A 17,801-nucleotide genomic window follows, 5' to 3' on the forward strand; every position below is an offset into this window, starting at 1 on the left:
CTACTGTGATATAGTGCAAAAATCAGAAATCTGATTCAAAGAAATCAGAAAGGATTTTCAGGCTTACAGTAATCCCATGAAGGTTATTTGGTGGAAAAAACAAAACCAGTGCAGTCATGAGTTTTTGAAGTTGCTTCATGGATTTGAGTTTCCCATGACCAAGAATTCTTCCTGGAGAGTTTCAGTCACAACATATGAATTGCTTCTATTGGAATTGAAAAGTGTTCATGATAATCTTTTCGTGGTCAAAGTAACCCTTTTCTTGAAGCAAACAGTGTGGACCACAATATTCCTTGGGTAAGGAAGTTCCCCTCCTCTATTGATCACATGCTCTTGGAAATACGTACATCAGATTCTCAGATAATTAAATAATTCTCAGATGGGTTAACAAAAATATACAGAACCTACAGTACAGTAATTTTTTCCCTATTTTTTTTTCTGTAAGGAAAAAAAGAAAAGAAACGAAGTGTATAAAGTAAAGAACATCTGCTGAGCTAATAGCCCTTTTTGGTATTAAGTCTGATATAGTGCCTTTCCCTTTGACATGATACTACAAATATGCAGGAAATTGGTACATGCTTAATAATTCCAGATTACTTGGCAGCTGATTGGCCATTCCTGATATCTGCAATGTGATAGTTATAATTGGTGTCCGTGGCAGCCAAAAGATGACATTGGAAGATTTTGTTTTTTGTTCTTTTCCCTGAAATGGTTATTGCAATAGTTTATTGTATCTGAATACCATGGAGGTGTTCATGAAGGCAGCAAGTGGGGTTGAGCTTGCCTTGAAGGAGAGTTAATTTTTAGGGGTTGTGGCACTAATAGCTGCAACTATATCAAGAACATCTCATTACCTTATAGTTACTGGCAGATAGCTGCTTAATTAGCAGCCTTGAGAAAATGTTGCTATTTGGAATATGGGCACACCATCCCAGCAAGTAAATTTGCTAATATGATCAAAATAGTTTTAGTATCCTTGAAATGACTGTAGATTTTTACTCCACCAGGATTTATCTCAAATTTCACTCAGTGCTGTATTTGCTTTTCCCCCTTTTTATTTATTTTTATATGTGTATATATATCTACACACACACACACACACACACATACATACAGTGTATATATATAAAATACTGATATTATTTATGTTGCTGTTATTGAAATCTTTCCTCCAGCCAAAATATATCTCACTAGAAACAACTTTTTTTTTTTCTAGTCTAAAAGATAGTTTGCTTTTGGAGACTTACCTTGAATATCTGTAGTTCTTCCAGGACCACCTCTTCCATGTCCCGTTTCTCTTTGGTGATACTCAAAACTTTCAGTACTGTTCCGATATCTGAAATGAAGGGATTTCAAAAAACAGTCACTGTGTTTCCCCACACTGGAAATTGTTCTTTTGTTAACATTTTCTTGTTGAGTACAATGCATAACATGGATTACAACTGTAAACAGAAGCATTGAATTTCCACTTTTCTCCCATTAATTTTTGCTAAATTCACATATGTTGCCATCACATCATATAAATATCCTCCCCCCCCCTTTCTCTGATCATTTGTTGCTGTTGTTTAATAGTAAGGAGAGAATATGTTATGAGGCTGATGGTTAAATCTAATTTGCTGATTCCATATGGTCACAGCCTATAATTATGTATCCTGTTAATTGAAGAGAGGAGGATCTTTATTCAAGTAAGGGACATTGAAAGCTGGTTGGTCTGGTGCTTGGTAGGAAGGATTATTGCTTTTATTTGTTGTTGTGAGCCATCTAGGATGACAATGTGAGGTAGGTGGCCATGTAAGTTCTTAAATAAATAAAGTATAAGTGATTTTTAGCCATGGCTGAACTATCAAGGTAAACAAGTAACATCTCCAAGTCTCCTGGTGACTTCATGGACAATATAAAAGTTGTTTGCTGTTCATTTCTTCAGGAGGGAGGGAGGGAGGGAAGTAGATGCTCTAGCATTTTGAGATCAGGTAGATGCTGCCATCTACCAGGAAGAATGTTATCATGCATTCATGTGATCCCAAATTAGTTATCAATTGAATTAGCCCTTGGCAACTCATTTTATCCCCATCTTATTCTCCTACATGTGAAATAAGATAATAAATGATATTTACTCCCCAAAATGTTACAAAGGCATGTACAAAGATGACAGTAAGCAAACTTTTCATGTGCTGTCTCCAGAGCTCATACATGTTTTCAGCATGTACAATGCCTTTGAATATGGACTAAGTACTAGTAATCTTTCCTGATGGTTCAAAAAATGTCCGTTTGCTTCCCATGCACCCCCAAAAGCATTCCAGGTACATTGTCAATGGATTATGCAAATGAACAACAAGCAACAATATCAATGCCCCTGCAGTCAATTGTGAATTATTTTCTATATTTCCCCCCTCCCTCATTGTATGCACTCGGAGATTACGCATGGAACTTTTCATATGGCAGTGATTGAACAAACAAAAGATCCTGGAATTAAGTGACTGAAGAACCAAGTTGGGGGAAAGAGCCATCTTTGAACTTAACAGGATAGCAGACATTGCTTCAAATACTGAATAATTGTCTCCTTTGATTCAAATGACTGCCCTATATGCTAATTTCACTAAATTTAAACCTCATGACCAATACAAGAAAGATAACCATACAGTTGGCATTAATATTTGTTAAGAGAAGAATGGATTGAGAGATAAACAGTTTCCAGTAAATTGACCACATTCAATTTCCTACTTTGGTCAAATTCCTACCAATGTGCTAAAACTTGGTATCACTTAATCTGAAAGGAACACTTTCAGATGTATGAATAAACCAGACTCTGAATGTTGAAAAAATAAGCGGAGTCCGATCTATTCACCACATTTTCTAGATGAAGGGAGTGTTTGGTTACATGCAGTCTGAGTAGGATTGAATAGGAGCTATTAATACATGGCATACCAGGGGAAATGTGGAAAGATTAGCTATTTAATGCAAACTCTAGAAAGGATGACAGACGGTTTCCATGCAGATCATTTTTCTGTAGAAAAATTCTAAGCCACCAGAATAGATGTATTCCTTTATGTGTTTACTGTACTAGGCTGAATTCATTTGACCTGAATCTCACCAGATCTTGACGGGGCGGGGGGGAATCCATGGTTTCTGCACTTTCCAAAGGACGATATTATGCATTTCCCTTCCCCACACAGCTGAAATGGGAAAGTATCAGCAGGAAGGCAATTGATATTAATATCAGCCACCCAGAGTCCCTTCTCTGAGATGGGCAGCTATAGAAATTGAAATAAATAGGTAAGTAAGTAAGTAAATAAATAAATAAATAAATAAATAAATAAATAAAATGAGTCAGTGAATGAGTCTGAGGGATACAACGGGTTCCTCCCTCTCTTTGCCCAGGTAATGGGAGAGGGAGGAGCACAGGCCCTCTGTTTGCTGGGTATCTTTCCCTTCACAAACACATCTGAATTTTCTCATTCCTTTATGGACAGCTATATATAGGAACCAACCTTTAGAGGTGTATCATTTCATGTATGCTCTCTGTGTTTGAAAGAAAATTGCATTTTAACATACATAGTAGCCCACGAAATACAGACGTCTAAATATACATTTGAATTAAGCTCAATTCTTGATGCTACATGGACACCTCCATTTTGATTTCTGGGCAACAATATGGAAGAGCTTTGCCACTGCCTCCTTCTATGATGTCTTTTTGACTTCCCAGTCTTGCTGACAGTCCTGGAATTTCCTGAAGGAAAAGTGGCCAAATGCTAGTCAGGTCTGACCTGGATAGCTTTCTCTGAAATCAACCATGCTTAGCTGGGTGCTGCCATTACAGTGAATGTGATCAGCTTTCTTAAAAAGCTGGAGCTAAAAAAATCCTCCACATTCCTGATTTGTGCACAGCTGCCCCACTGAACCATCCTGTTCACAAGTATCCACCTGGATTTTCCAAGTACTCAAATGACTCTGGCCACCCAGACTGAATACCAATTTTCTTTTCTGTCCCATTAGAAAGGTTTCCTTTTTACTAAGCAACAGATGAATGTGAGGAGCTCCCCTTCAGCTGATGAATGCTAGCGAAAACTTCCTAAAAGTAAGCACAATTCAGTGGAGGCTACACATCCATCTGTCAGAGATACTTTAACTTGGATTCCTGCACACAGAAGGAGGGTGGACCTGATGGCGTCTGTGGTCTTCTCCCGAGCATATGACTCTTTCATCTCTTCACCACTGGCTCCTACCTTCTATTTCCTAGCTTCCAATAGCTGAGCCCTGATCATCTAACAATATTTACAAAATGTTCCCAGATTGAAACAGATATTCATAGCAACTCACCTGTTATTTTCAATTTGGGGACAAACTTTAATGGGCATCTACTACATCTTGAAAAAAAAAAAAGTTGCTTTGTGCCTATTGAGAATCTTGGAACAGATGAAAATAAATATCCAGTTTAAGATTCTGATTAGCTCTTGGAGAAAAAAGCTTTTAATCCTAGTGGCCTTTCTAAATGTTGTACAATTTCAATTATTGTGTAATATTACCAATAGCTGAAAGAGTTAACTTCTATGTTTATTTCTAACATTTTTGTTTACTTATTAATTTCTAATGGTTGGAAGCTTCCATTCCTCTAATGAAGAATTCAGAACCAAATTTTCAGAGATCTTGTGGGTGATATTAGGCTGAGAATGGTGTGCGTTTGTGTGTGTGTGTTCATTTTGTGAGCTTATTAATTCAGTGATTGTTTCAGCTTTCAGTCAAAAACAACCACAAAAACATGTTGTTCACTCTTTTGTATTATTATTTTTAAATTGCTGAGAAACCTGCCATTAGGTTGACTTAGCATGGAGCAAGTTTTTAGTTCTTAATATGTCAAGCTATTCCAAAGAAGCTTATTTTTCGAACAGTCTAGATGTTACAGTTAGTCTTCTCTGCTGAAATTCTGGACTGCCACCTACTGACAATTTTTAACTTGCAGACACCTATTACTATGAAGAGCAAGACTGAAGAATTAGAGCCAATTCAAATAGGCCTTGTACAAAAATAATGCTTATTCATAAATCTTTAACCATAGTTTTTCTTAACCCTGATTCAAATTATATGAGAAAGTCTTGATTCTGCTCATTCAGCAATGTTCCTCCATTAGAGGAACCAGGAATATTAATTTTAGCTTTTCACAATTTTTACTCCATACCCAAAGTGGGTTCTTCTCTATTTCTGATGAATGTGTGACTCTAAAAGTCCCTATTAAAAATTGTATGCAAGTTTGCATGATATATACAGCTTTGAAAGAAGCTTTAATTTATCCAGTGTTGATCTGTGTTTTCTAATACACCCGTTTTTCTTTGAGAAGAAATCTTGCAAGGATACTTGCATTCCAGTGGATGCAATACTGATATAGAAAGTACAACTTTGACAAACTATGATCAATAAGGTTTTTTAATGTGAGTCTTCCCATATATTGGGGAGGGGGGGAATAGCAAGACCTGCCTGTCACTTTGCAAGCTGAAAAGCTGGAGGAAACTTAACTGTTTGTGCAATATGGAAATGCAACATTTTGCAGTGTGCTCATAAGCTAAGCCTTTCTGAAGCTGGGAAGTAAAAAAAAAATAAAAAAATAAAAACAACAACAATGGCAATCAGCTTCCATAAGGTTACAAAGAAAACTCCATGAATATATCTATGTAGTCACCAGGAGTAGAGCTTGTTTTTACCTTTAGATAATGGATGCTGCAAAATCTTTCATGTGCAACTTGGACTGGCTCCGCCCCGGTTATCATATTACTTATTATTAAGTGATATATCTCCTTGTTTCAGGGTCCAGTCAATTCCAAGCAATGCTCTTGGAAACTTGTTATAAAGGTTGTCTTTTAATAAAATGGACATCACATGGATCACTTTATCCTATGCTTACCTGTTCCTAGAAACATGACATCATACTGGCCATCTTCAGCTGTGACCCGGTCCACCACAATCTGAGTCAGTCGGTAGTCCACATTGATTTGAGTAAACACTGGAGCCCTACTCACTGGGTAGACTGACTTGTGCATCAATGGATGGCGCTTGATGAAGCTTATAACATCATCAGGAAAGTCTCTGGTGGACTTGATCGAGGGGTCATAGGTTTTGCTTGGACACTGATAAAGATATGATAGAAGAGGCATATCAGGGGTTCTTTTGCTGTGGAAGGTGTTTGGGCCTGGTTGCCCATACTGAGTAAAAAATATATGAATATTTCATCAATGTTATTTTGCTCCAGGACTATTATGACAAGCTGATATCCCAACCCAGGAAGGCTGCACCTGTGGAGCCCCCAACATTCTCATGACCCTCCCTTCTTCCAGAATCCCAGTTTCAGGGGAGGAGCGGGAAGACAAATGAATGGATGAGAAAAGCAGGGAAAGAAGTAGAAAACATATAGAATAAAATATACTAAAAGAGGGTGGACCATCTCCAGTCTATGCCAATTTCATGCATATTCATTGTTAAGTGTATTCCGTCCTATTCCCCAATAATTTCAGGTTTTATCTGCCTTATTTCTGAATATATCAGGTGTGTTCACACAGCATATTTAAATAGGTTAGGTCAATGTATTCACACAACTCACTGAACTTGTTTACTCCTTGATAAGTGCATAGTGTCTTAGAATTCTTTTGGAACCCAAGCTGTCTGCTTAGCTTATGATTATTGCACAAGCTGTTCACTATTGCTGCACCAACCAAGAAATTCAGTCGCCAGGTAAATTATGCTGTGTGAGCAGAGCCCTTGGAACTTGTGTCATCTGACAAGTGAGAAGTTTTAGGGATGCCACTGAATTGATATGATTTCTGAGGCATGATTTAATTACACACCCATGAACATTGACTGAGATGTGGTGTTTAGAACATATCAACAGATTTCTAAGACAATCCACAGTATTGCCAGATTGTGGCAGTGAATAATATCAGATTTTTTTCATCCTGTTATTCAGGGTCAGCATAGGATGCCTATCTACATTATGGGTGGGCAAACTTTTGAAGGCTAAGGGCCACACTTAGAAATTTGGTAAAGTGATTAAATCAACAACAATAGTAAAATACTTTACATACATTGGACCCATTAGTGAATGCTTACTCTGAGTTGATTTCAACTGTCTTCCTACTGAAAATGCAACTCAAGAAGTTGGAACACTTAGTCTATTTAGTTTGGTCTTGTCCTGTTACTGTTACATTTTGGGCTGAACAAATCAACAGAATTGTTAATAATGCATACATTCTTGGCTATACCCTCGAAGTTTGGAATCTATGAAAGTTATCAAGAACTGTGGATTTTTCAGCCATGGGAGTTGTCCAAAAGCAAATCATACAACACTGGAAGAGGAAATCGACAGCTGATCTGCAGTAATGAATTGTTGGTCTGTGTTGCCTGTTGAATGGGGTTTTCTTTTTCAATGAAGGTGTAAGGAAGAAAACATTCAAAAAACAAGGTTAAACTTATTGATGCTGTTCTAACAGTTTTCCAGACCTTCCTCCCATTTTTATATTTATACTTCATATTAAAGTGTTATTTCATTAACATTGCATGTATTCATACATTTCTTTTGTTCATTGTTCAGCATCATAAAAATTATTTTAAAAATGTAGAGGGATTTCCTCATTAAAAAAAAAATTAATTAAAAAAAAAGTTGGAAAATTTGTTTTCCAACTAAAAATGAAGAAACTGCCTTTAATTTCCAGCAGCCATAACTTTAGGGCAATGATTCTCAACCTTGGCAACTTTAAGATGTATGGACTTCAACTCCCAGAATTCCCCAGCCAGTCCACACATCTTAAAGTTGCCAAGGTTGAGAAACAATGCCTTAGGGTATTTATTCTGATAGCTTAATCTGAGCAGCTGACGAGCACCTGGCCAATCTTGCCTCGGCTTGGAAGCTAAGCAGGGTCAGGCTAGTTTGTACTTGGATGAGAGATGACCAGGCTTCAGGCTAGATTGGGAAATCCCAAAAGCACCCTAGAAGATGAAACTGATAAATCTCTTCTGTTTTGTTGACAAGAAAAAGCTTGTCTCTAGGAATTGAATGTTGCCTGAAAAAGGTTTTACATTTTAACTCACTGAACATCTTCTGCTTACCCTACCTACTGAAGGGTTCAAGAACACATGCATAATAGAAATATTTCTGCACTTTAACTGCCATTATTTGGGAATCTGTCCTAGTCGTGAGAAATATTTATCATGTAAAACTGAAAAATTAAATAGCTTTAGTTGATATTATTACACAAAATATTAAAATAGCCTCTTGTTATATCTGAAAATTTGTAACTCTTAACAGTGGTACCAGGAACATAGATATTCTTGACTTCATCTTTTGAAAGGATATCATATGTGATGTATCAAGGAAAAAAGGATTCTGAGGCTGTCAGTAACTAAAAGCCTTGGTTTAACATCTATGTTCCTATTCTTTTAATAAGCACCGGAGGGCTAAACACTCTGCTGATTCACTCAGACTCTTTTCAACTAATGCACCACTTAAACCATGGACTTTCAAAGGGTAACTCTGGCATTGCCAAGAGCAAACATTTAATTTCATGTAGTTAAAATGTAAGCTAATTGTCCAGTCGATCTGAATTTAGTGAAAGCAAATGCCCAATGTCTTCATTAACTATTTTTCAAGTTAATAGTTATCTCCCTCCTCTGGTTGCTGTTGGAAAAGCACTTGCATTCTGATGCATCGTATTAAAAAAGATTTATATGCGGAGTCCGTGGGGTTCTCTGGGCTGGGTTCTTTTCTTGCAAATGTTTCATTACCTGGCTAGGTAACATCTTCAGTGCTAGAATGGAAATGGGGTTTGCTCTCTATTTATATACTGTCCTTATGCATACTGTTTATATGCATAATAAGTCTATTAAGTTTTCCAATGTCTAAAAGGCTCACAACTGCTTTTGTGACAGCCTCTAATAGGGCTACTGTCTTGGAAAATATTAAAACAGCTATAGACATGTTGTCTTAATCCTGATATTTAGATTACTGACACAACATTTGCTTAGAGCAGATCCTTTGCAGAGGTGGCGTGACCAATATATTATTGTTAGATTATCCATGCTCCAGAAATAAGCAATGACAATCTTTCAAAACAGACTAAGATCTCAGTTGTCTCAAATGTGGGGTGGCTAATTGAATTCAAGAGTGGCATGCTTTCTGATAATCAATCCTAGGTCATATTTCTAAATTTTAGGTGCATGGAGTTACATTTCAAAGGACGTATCTTGTGACAATTTGCAGAACACAAGACAACTGTGTGTACGGTTGCAGATATTTTGCCGCTCACAAATACCAGAGTTCCAGCTGGTGTGAAGGGATGCAGAAAACAGTTAAGAATTCACAATCAGACCTCAGTCACATTATACATTATGACTGATGGAAAGCTTTACTACCTTTTCCCTAAAATCGTCCAGTATGGCAATGTGCCAACCCCTTGACATTCAACTTTTAAATATGAACAACTATAAAGGAGCATTCAGTAAGATGACCATATGCAGATACTCCATGCGGGATCTGCAAAGTGAGGGGCAGTTTCTCTATGAGACTGGTTGAAATAAATTAACTGTGATGTTATTATTTTCTTACTAATGACAGGCTTTGTTGTACTCACTCAGAAGGAAGAGGTATGAAATTCCTGGTGCTCCTAGATTCAAGTGACCTTTTTGGCCAGGAGAATGTATTATCATCTTTGTTTGGTACAACATTTATGCCTTTTCTTGAACATGGTCGGGCTAGTGATAATTGGACAGTGGTAACCTCATATTAAGATTATTGTACTGTTCTCAGGTTCAGCCCAAAGAACTCCACGAGACAGTACAGATATAGTTCTACAGCACTTATTAGCTTCCACCTACAAGACAGAATCTCGCCAGACTGAATCTAAACTTCCCAAGCCAGCAAGCAAACACTGCGGATTCCTTAGGGTGGTGCCAGTCTCATCCTCTTCACCTTACCACGCTCACTCTGGGGGCTAAGGAAATGCTTCTCTCTCTGAGCGCGGCCTTCACCAAACCATTCCATCACAACTGTGCCTCTATATGGGGCTACTTTTGCGGTGGCTGCTGAGACTCTAAGTGGAGCAGAATATGCAGGTTGCTGTGTGAGTCATGAGGATATGACCACATTCCCTCATAGGTGAAACACTGGCACTGGCTGCCAATTAAACACCAAGCCAAGGTTTACTTCTGATGCAGAATGTCTTAAAGCAATTGGGGACAAGATGCCTGACAGGCCACTTCCACTGTTTCAGAACTAGTCAGGCACCAAGATCACCAAAGAAGGTGGTCCAGTATGGCCTGAAGTTGGCAAAAGAGTCAATTCATGGATACCTAAAGGTGGAACCTTTCCTCCTTCTTTCTCTCAGAAATCTCTTGAGATTCTCAGGAGTTCAAGGGGGCTTCTTTCCTTTCCTTTCCTTTCCTTTCCTTTCCTTTCCTTTCCTTTCCTTTCCTTTCCTTTCCTTTCCTTTCCTTTCCAACTTAAGGGATAGCTTGGGCTGTTTGCAAATCCGAACAATACATACGGAGGGGCAATTCAGCTAGGCGAGGTCTTGAATGATCAGAAGACTGCCATTTATCCTCAGAGGAACGATGTTGCAAAATGAGAAATTAACTTTGTTCTAAGATAATTAGGCTTGGGAATTACCCTTCTGGCCAAAAAGCTCACACAATGAATAGACCTGTAAGGTAAGAGGCAATCAGAGACAAGAGAGAAAGAGAGAGGGCATGAGTGAATTAATTATGTAAAACATATGTCAACTTTGCAGATGTACAAATAAATCTGAAAGATTGGTCTCCAAGGGCCCCCCAACTGAGTCCTATTCTGGATCAAGGTCTCTGTACACTAGGTGCTATGGATTGTGCGTACAATAAGATGCCAGAAAATTAAAAGCCAATTTATGGCATGGCATTAATCAAGTAATTATGTTGTGCAATTTGGAGAGTGTGCATGTGTGATAAGTAGGAGAGATGAAAATTTTCAGTTAAAATTGAGCTGGTTTTCAGAATCCCGTTATAAAACCCCAACCAGAAACTCTATTCCACTAAGTTGATGAGGGCCATCCCTTTAAGGAATCATTAGAGCAGAGTGGAGTATCAGATGTTGGAACCACTTATCTGTGATCGCAATGGATATTAATAGCTCCAAAGTGTTAGCCTTTATCTTCTCATATTAAATGAATAATTCCCATGTTTCCTCCCAGGGGGAGCTATTACATATAAGAAGCCTCTCATATGTAGCAGATGGACAATTTATAAAAAAGTTGAAGGTGCTTCTTTGGAGTTTGTGGATTTGCTGGTTTGACATAAAACTTTTAAGCAAGAACAAGAGGCAATCATCTTGTGCACGTTCCTCCAGTACCAAACATGCCATTTGGCAGATCTACTATGCTTAAACTTAGATAGGGTCTGAGGGCTTTGGGACATACTTGAACACTTAAGATTTGGCATTGCTTAGAGAACATGATGCATGATGCATGACACTGTTCCAAAAACTGGACTGAATCTTATGAGTTGTTTGTATCCATTTTTTAATATCCCAAAATGTTGTCTAATGGTACGTAGGTAATTTTATGGCAGAGTGCCACTTGCTTAAGTACAGGCATTGATTCAATCTTCAGGAAGTGAGGAACCGTTTTCTCATATGGATGGGAAAATCAGATTCTTACAGCTGCAACAAGTATCTGTCAGTTTGGCCCTACATACACCCAACCTTAAAAAGCAAGGGAAACAACCAACCATTTACTGTGAGAGATTAACACATTTCTTTGCAAAGAGGCCATTATCTTCTCCAGATTCTCAGTTCACAGATTTACGACTGAAAGCAGACCAAACTATCCTCACAGTAAATGAATATGGCCCTATTCCTGTAGGATTAATCCAAATGGTCTCTCCCCATGACCATCCAGGTAGAATATCTCATGTATTCTAAACACTACTTGTAAGAGGAATAATATCTCCTTCACACTTCTTCAGCATGATCTATAGGTCAGTCATCTCAAAATGTGGCTCCAATATGCCAACACAGAAAGCCCCAGAGAATTTTCAGTTTTGCTAGAGCTTCAGAATAGATTCTATACTAAATAAACAGCAAAGTGTGACAGGGTCCAATGCTATTATTTTAAAACAGAAACTTCTGCAAACAAGCCCTTACATCTCCCTTCCACACTCGGAGAATGGAAAGCATGCTCTCTTTGGAAATAACAATATTCACAAATCATAATATACAGCAGTTCAGAAGAAAATAAGGAGAAATTTGTGTATTTATAACACTTAACTATCGAAACAAAGATCACTGCCTGAGCACCATTCCCTGTCATTATGTATTGCTGAAAACAATTTAGTTTCCTTAACAAAGCAAAACAAAAGTTAAGCACTTTGTAGAGCAGAATGTTTAATCCCACAGTGGACATGGCTGAACATATTACAGAATAGCTGTAAAATAAACATTTCAACAACATTCATTAGCTGTAAGCAATTATGGCTTGGAAGGGAAGCAGCATATTGGCACGCTATGTTAATGTTCATACACTGAGATGCATGTGTACTAGAGACAAGGAAATGTTTCTGAGGTGTTCCTTTTTTTTCCTAATCTGCTCTGAGGAGGAGATTCAAAGCTTTTAAAGAAGAAGGAGGAGGAGGAAAAAAAGCTACATTCCTGCTGTTCGTAATGATCAGCAGTAGTTGGAAAATTCCCTTCCCAATTCCACTACCTACAAGGAACGTGGAGAATAACCTTTGAGAATTCTTACGTGTAGGCCTATCCTTCAATGTAGGGTCCAAAGAAAATAGGCTTGTCCCTGTTTGGAATGCACAGCCACAAGAGTCTTCAGACAAGGGTTGGAAAATGATTGCAGAGGTGGATAAAACTTTTGCCAAATGTTTCAACAGTTCATTCAGAAAAGTCAATGGAATATGGGCTTTCCTAATCTCTGCCCAAGAAACCTCTCAGATTTCTGTTCACCAAGTAGCAGCTATTCAATAATTTCCCCCCATCCAAATGACTTCTGCCAGCTCAAACATCTTCTTTGAATTGCCATGGGGCATCCTTGGGTAGTATGAGGTTAAGTAGCAACAATGCAAACCAATGAAAATAGTCCAACCTGATGTACTTTGAATTCAGGTCCTGTTAAACCAAGAATGAATGGGAGTTCACCTAATCTCTGATGGGTTTTAATGTGTATCATCCAATGACTGCTAACAGTTCAGAGAAGCACAGGAAAAAGATACCAGGGCTGAGATCTGCCACATCTTGTAAACCCCAATAATCATAAGAGGCATACGTAACAAGACCACAAACAAAGCCCCAATGGCTAAAACAAGCTACATCTACTCTAGCATTTCATTTACACCGGAGTATGCAGACACCGAATCCCAAATCCTGTACTAGAGGTGGTCATTTGGGAAGATCTGGAATACAACAGAAGCACAAGACAAGACTGCCATTCCTGAGCTGGCAGAAAGCTATGCCAGCATGACATTTAGTAGCCTTGTTGCTGATGCCTCTGTTGGCTTTGGGTAACAAGTGACAAAGTTTTACAGACTTCGGGCTGCCTTAGACGGTGTCAGAATAAGGGGGAAAGGCTGATTTAATATCAGCTAAGGGTGACTTAAGCCGGCTTTGTTTTATCAGAATATGGGGATAAGATGAAGGCAATGATGTAAGGACCAAGATGGAAAAAGATTCCACCAGGGCATGTTTGTAACTGGGCTAGTTGCAAGTGGGGTCATGATCAGAGGGTGATCTGAGGGTTTTAAACAAAGGATTTGTTTTAAATGCCCAGTTGTGCAAAAGCCTTTAATTTAAATTAGAAGAACTTACCCATTATATGGCTTGTTTATTTTAGGCATCAGGCGTGAAACAGATCAATATGGTTTATTCAATAAATCATGGTTAATAAAAACTTCTGGTTTAGGGTTCCATGTATATTAATTATCACTTCTTTGCCTGAAAAATCAGGATGCTGATAAAAGAATGAAGGGCTGAAGGGAGGGAGGAGCTTCCTCAAGGAAGGTCAAAAAGGTCAAGATGACAGCCCCATCCCTTTTTTACATGGCTGCAAAGCGTGGATCATGCAGTTGCAATCCCCACCCCTTGCATATGCCCCTGGCTGGAGGCTTTACAAGCAGGAAGAGGTTTGTATCTGAACAAAGCACTACTACTGTATGTTAAGGTCATTGTCATGCAAAACAGACAAGAAAGGATCTAGCAGAGCACCCACAACAGGAAGAGGGATACTTTCTAAAAATCCTCCCAAATCTTTTCTACAGTCTTCTAGAGAAAATACACTTTTATATATTTGCTCAATTACCTGTCATCCTGCCTGTAATCTCAGTTCCAACCTGGAGCAAAAAATAAAAGCTTCCAAAATCTAGTCTACAAGTACACCTATTGTTTAGGCATGTTGCAAAGAATATAGCTAAGGATTTTTACTACGCATGACACATTTATATAAACAATAGAGAAGTAATTGTAATACCGCAAACAGTAAAGGGTGTCTTTACCTAAAATCTCCTGCATGTCTGTGGGAAAGGTATAGAATGCCCCCATGCCTACAAATTGCATCTAATTCTATCAATTTGCTAATGGCCATTTGCTCATTTCTTTCTGGCAAACAACCAGAAATATAAAACTGTGGATTTTCTCAAGCAAGATTCCATTTCAGTCCGCAAAACAATCTGAATCAATTCAGATTCTCCCCAAAGTGGGCACTGCATTGCATCTTATCTTCTGCTGTCCAGTAATGCTGAATGCCTCCAGCAGCTAGACAAACATCCACAAGTAGGTGTGTGTGTGGGGGGGGGGACTTACTTCCTCTACTATTTGCTTCCCAGAGGAATTTTCTTTCTAAATTAGGAATTTCTATTTATACATCATTATTAATATCCACTAACAGACTCTCCCTATCATCACATTTTGTCACAGTAAATTCCATAACTAAATTGTGGATTGTTTTGTATGTCTCCGCTGACAATGAATTATAGGCCCATTAGCCTCTTAGGTATAATAACTAAGCTGTATGCCAGTCACCTGTACAACAAATTAGTTACCTGGATCAACCTAGAGCACATATTGGCAGACAAGCAAATGGGCTCTGGGGCTGGACATTCTATCTCTGGACATACCCATATACTTTAACATCTGGCTGAAAAATACACCTCTAAAACAGGCTTAGTATTATATACTACATTTGTTGATTTTAGGTCTAGATTAAATCTAGTTCCCAGAGCAAGGTTATGGACTAATAACCATAGACAGATACTGTTGCTAATGCATCATCTCTATAAGAACTCCAGATTCAAAGTTTGATGCAGTATGCGAGGCCACCATGCAAATGAGATTCCAATTTACAGAGGAGTGAGACAGGGCTGCATCTTAGCTCCCCTTCTGTTTAATCTGTATATAAATCCACTCGTGGCCTAGCTATTGGACATATTGCAACCTGTTGTATGAAGATGATGTAGCACTTCTATCACAAACTTGGACTTAAACAAGCTCTGAATGCTCTAATTGATTATTGCTGGGAGGAAGCACTCAAGGTCAACTATATCAAAACTAAGATCCTGATCTTTGCAAAGAGACCTAAACTGCATGTCTGGAGGATAAATGACCAGAGTATTGAACAAGTAAAATCTTTTAAATATTTGGGCATGGTTTTCCACAGCACCATCAAATGCAGTACACACCAAAATTATATTATACAAAATGCTCAAAAAACAGTGGCCGCAATTCAATCTTTTCACTTCACCAGAGGAGCGCAGTATATCCCAGTAGCACTGAAGCTATATTCAGCTAAGGCTCGTGCAACTACTGTTTGGTGCCTAGTTAGGACCTTACACTCCCTTAATCCTCTTGAGAAGGTTCAATCTAAATTCCTAAGGGCTATACTCCAGGTAGTCCTTTCTGTTCCAAACATAGTATTAAGTAGGGAGGCAGAGCTGACTAAAGTTGAAACAGGTGCATGGACCTGCATCATAGTACACTGGCTGAAGATATTGTTTTATCTCATAGGCTTGAGCTCTTCTCTTACTGAGGGAGGGAGGGAGGAAGGAAAGAAGAAGAGAAACTGGTGGGAAACAAATATGAAGGCTGGATGGATGGTGGGGAGCGATGCAAGAAGAAAAAAGAAAGATTACGTTTGCTCAAAAGCTGTGGAGCTCAGATTCACATGCTAGTTCAAAATAAGCCATTTATTTGAATACATCCCACTAGCATGTCTATACCATGAAAAGCTTCCTTTCACCTTTGTTCATAATGCAATGCTAGATATCATATTGTGAATAATTCAAATAATTCCTTCATGTATGCAAGGAAGACAGATGTGTGTATAAGTATGTCAATCAGCCTGAACCAATTGAAGTTGGCTCACTGGTTGGGTTTAACAGGCCATATCCAGGAGATTCAGAACATATTCTTGGTGCTCAGGGAAGCCATTTTCCACCTGCAAATATTTAGCCATTGTGGCCTTTCAAGTCACAGACACCCTTTTACAAGTTCTGAGAGTTATGGGGATTGTGGCTTTTACCACTAATTGGTCTGAACCAGCCTTTGATTGCACACTAGCATTTAATCAGATATGTTTCTTAAATGAATATTTTCTAACTCTCAGAGTTACAACATCTGGTTGTCTGAATTATCTCCTTTCCCTTGAAGATCTTAACCAGTTTCAGCTAAGACACTGATTAATCGTAAGCAGAGGTTTTTTTCCAACTGTTTTTCCTAACAGTGCAATTCTCTCTGAAGCTTCCTGCCACAGAAAAAGATGGGTGAGATCCCAAAAGGTTATCTGCACACATGTTCTATTCCAAATGCTTCCCTAGAGCCCAAATGCTACTAATTAAGAGTCACTATTACTAACTTAAAGTCAATGGTGGCTGAATTGGCTGCAGCACATGTAAAATTTTCAAGAATCAGAATATGTAATATAGATCAGCCTTTTCCAGATGTATTCCACTGGAGTTCACAGACAGCAGTTATGGAATTATCTAGAGCACACTAGGTTGGGGAAGGCTCATATTCCAACTCATGCTCTGAATATGCAAATACTGAAAACTGATCCCCATGGTATATCCCTAGAAGAGCTATGAAGAACTTTGCTTCTTTGGATCAGAAAACTTCAAAGGACCCTTCAAAGTCAGGTGGTTCCATTTAAAGTACCAGATAGGAGTGGATATCCTATTTAGTCCAGAGACTGTAATGGTCTTCTGCACCTGCACACAGGCCCCTCTCCAGCAGGCTGAAACAGTAGCTAAATCTGGTGGGCTAGATTTGATGCTTTGGTATGACACACTGAAGTACAATCACCTGATTTTTCTAGCCAAGATATTGCCTTGAAAAGAAGAGGAAGAGGAAAGACAAAAAAGTCTGGATAGTGGACATTGCAATACGTGGAGACAGCAGAATAGAAGAGAAAGAACTGGAGAAAATCACAAAATATAAAGACCTGCAAATAGAAATAGAACAACTGTGGCAAAAGAAAGCAAAAATAGTACCAATTGTAACAGGCACCTTGGGTGCAATCCCAAAACGTATGGAGCACCACTTGAAGACCATCGGCATTGACAAAATCACCATCAGTCAATTGCAAAAGGCAGCTTTACTTGGAACAGCTTATATCCTGAGACAATACTTTTAACACCATCAAACAACAGCTGCCTATCCTAGGTCCTCGGGAAAGACTCGATAGGTGGATAAAAATGCCAAATCCAGTCTAAACATCTGGCTGACTGTGTGACCAACAATAACAATTAATAAGAGTAATAAGAGTAATTTATTAAATTTATATGCTGCCCAATTCCCAGTGACT

The 17,801-nt window shown here is 38.5% G+C and overlaps 1 protein-coding gene across 3 annotated transcripts in view; it reads right to left on the minus strand.

Annotated features, from left to right (window-relative positions):
- SEMA3D (semaphorin 3D) overlaps nt 1–17,801 on the minus strand; it is a 170,902-nt gene that overhangs the window by 22,790 nt on the left and 130,311 nt on the right. For all 3 annotated transcript variants that reach the window (XM_088134825.1, XM_088134823.1, XM_088134824.1), the window contains 2 exons: nt 5,894–6,116; nt 1,248–1,336 (listed from right to left, as the gene is read on the minus strand). In XM_088134825.1, coding sequence (XP_087990951.1) covers nt 1,248–1,336; nt 5,894–6,116 — 312 coding nt within the window. The remainder of the gene's footprint in view (nt 1–1,247; nt 1,337–5,893; nt 6,117–17,801) is intronic.

Source organism: Python bivittatus, unplaced genomic scaffold (assembly GCF_059951505.1).
Source record: "Python bivittatus isolate LINGU-HERP-01145 unplaced genomic scaffold, Pbiv_v1 ctg000120_np1212, whole genome shotgun sequence".
Taxonomy (NCBI): Eukaryota; Metazoa; Chordata; class Lepidosauria; order Squamata; family Pythonidae; genus Python; species Python bivittatus.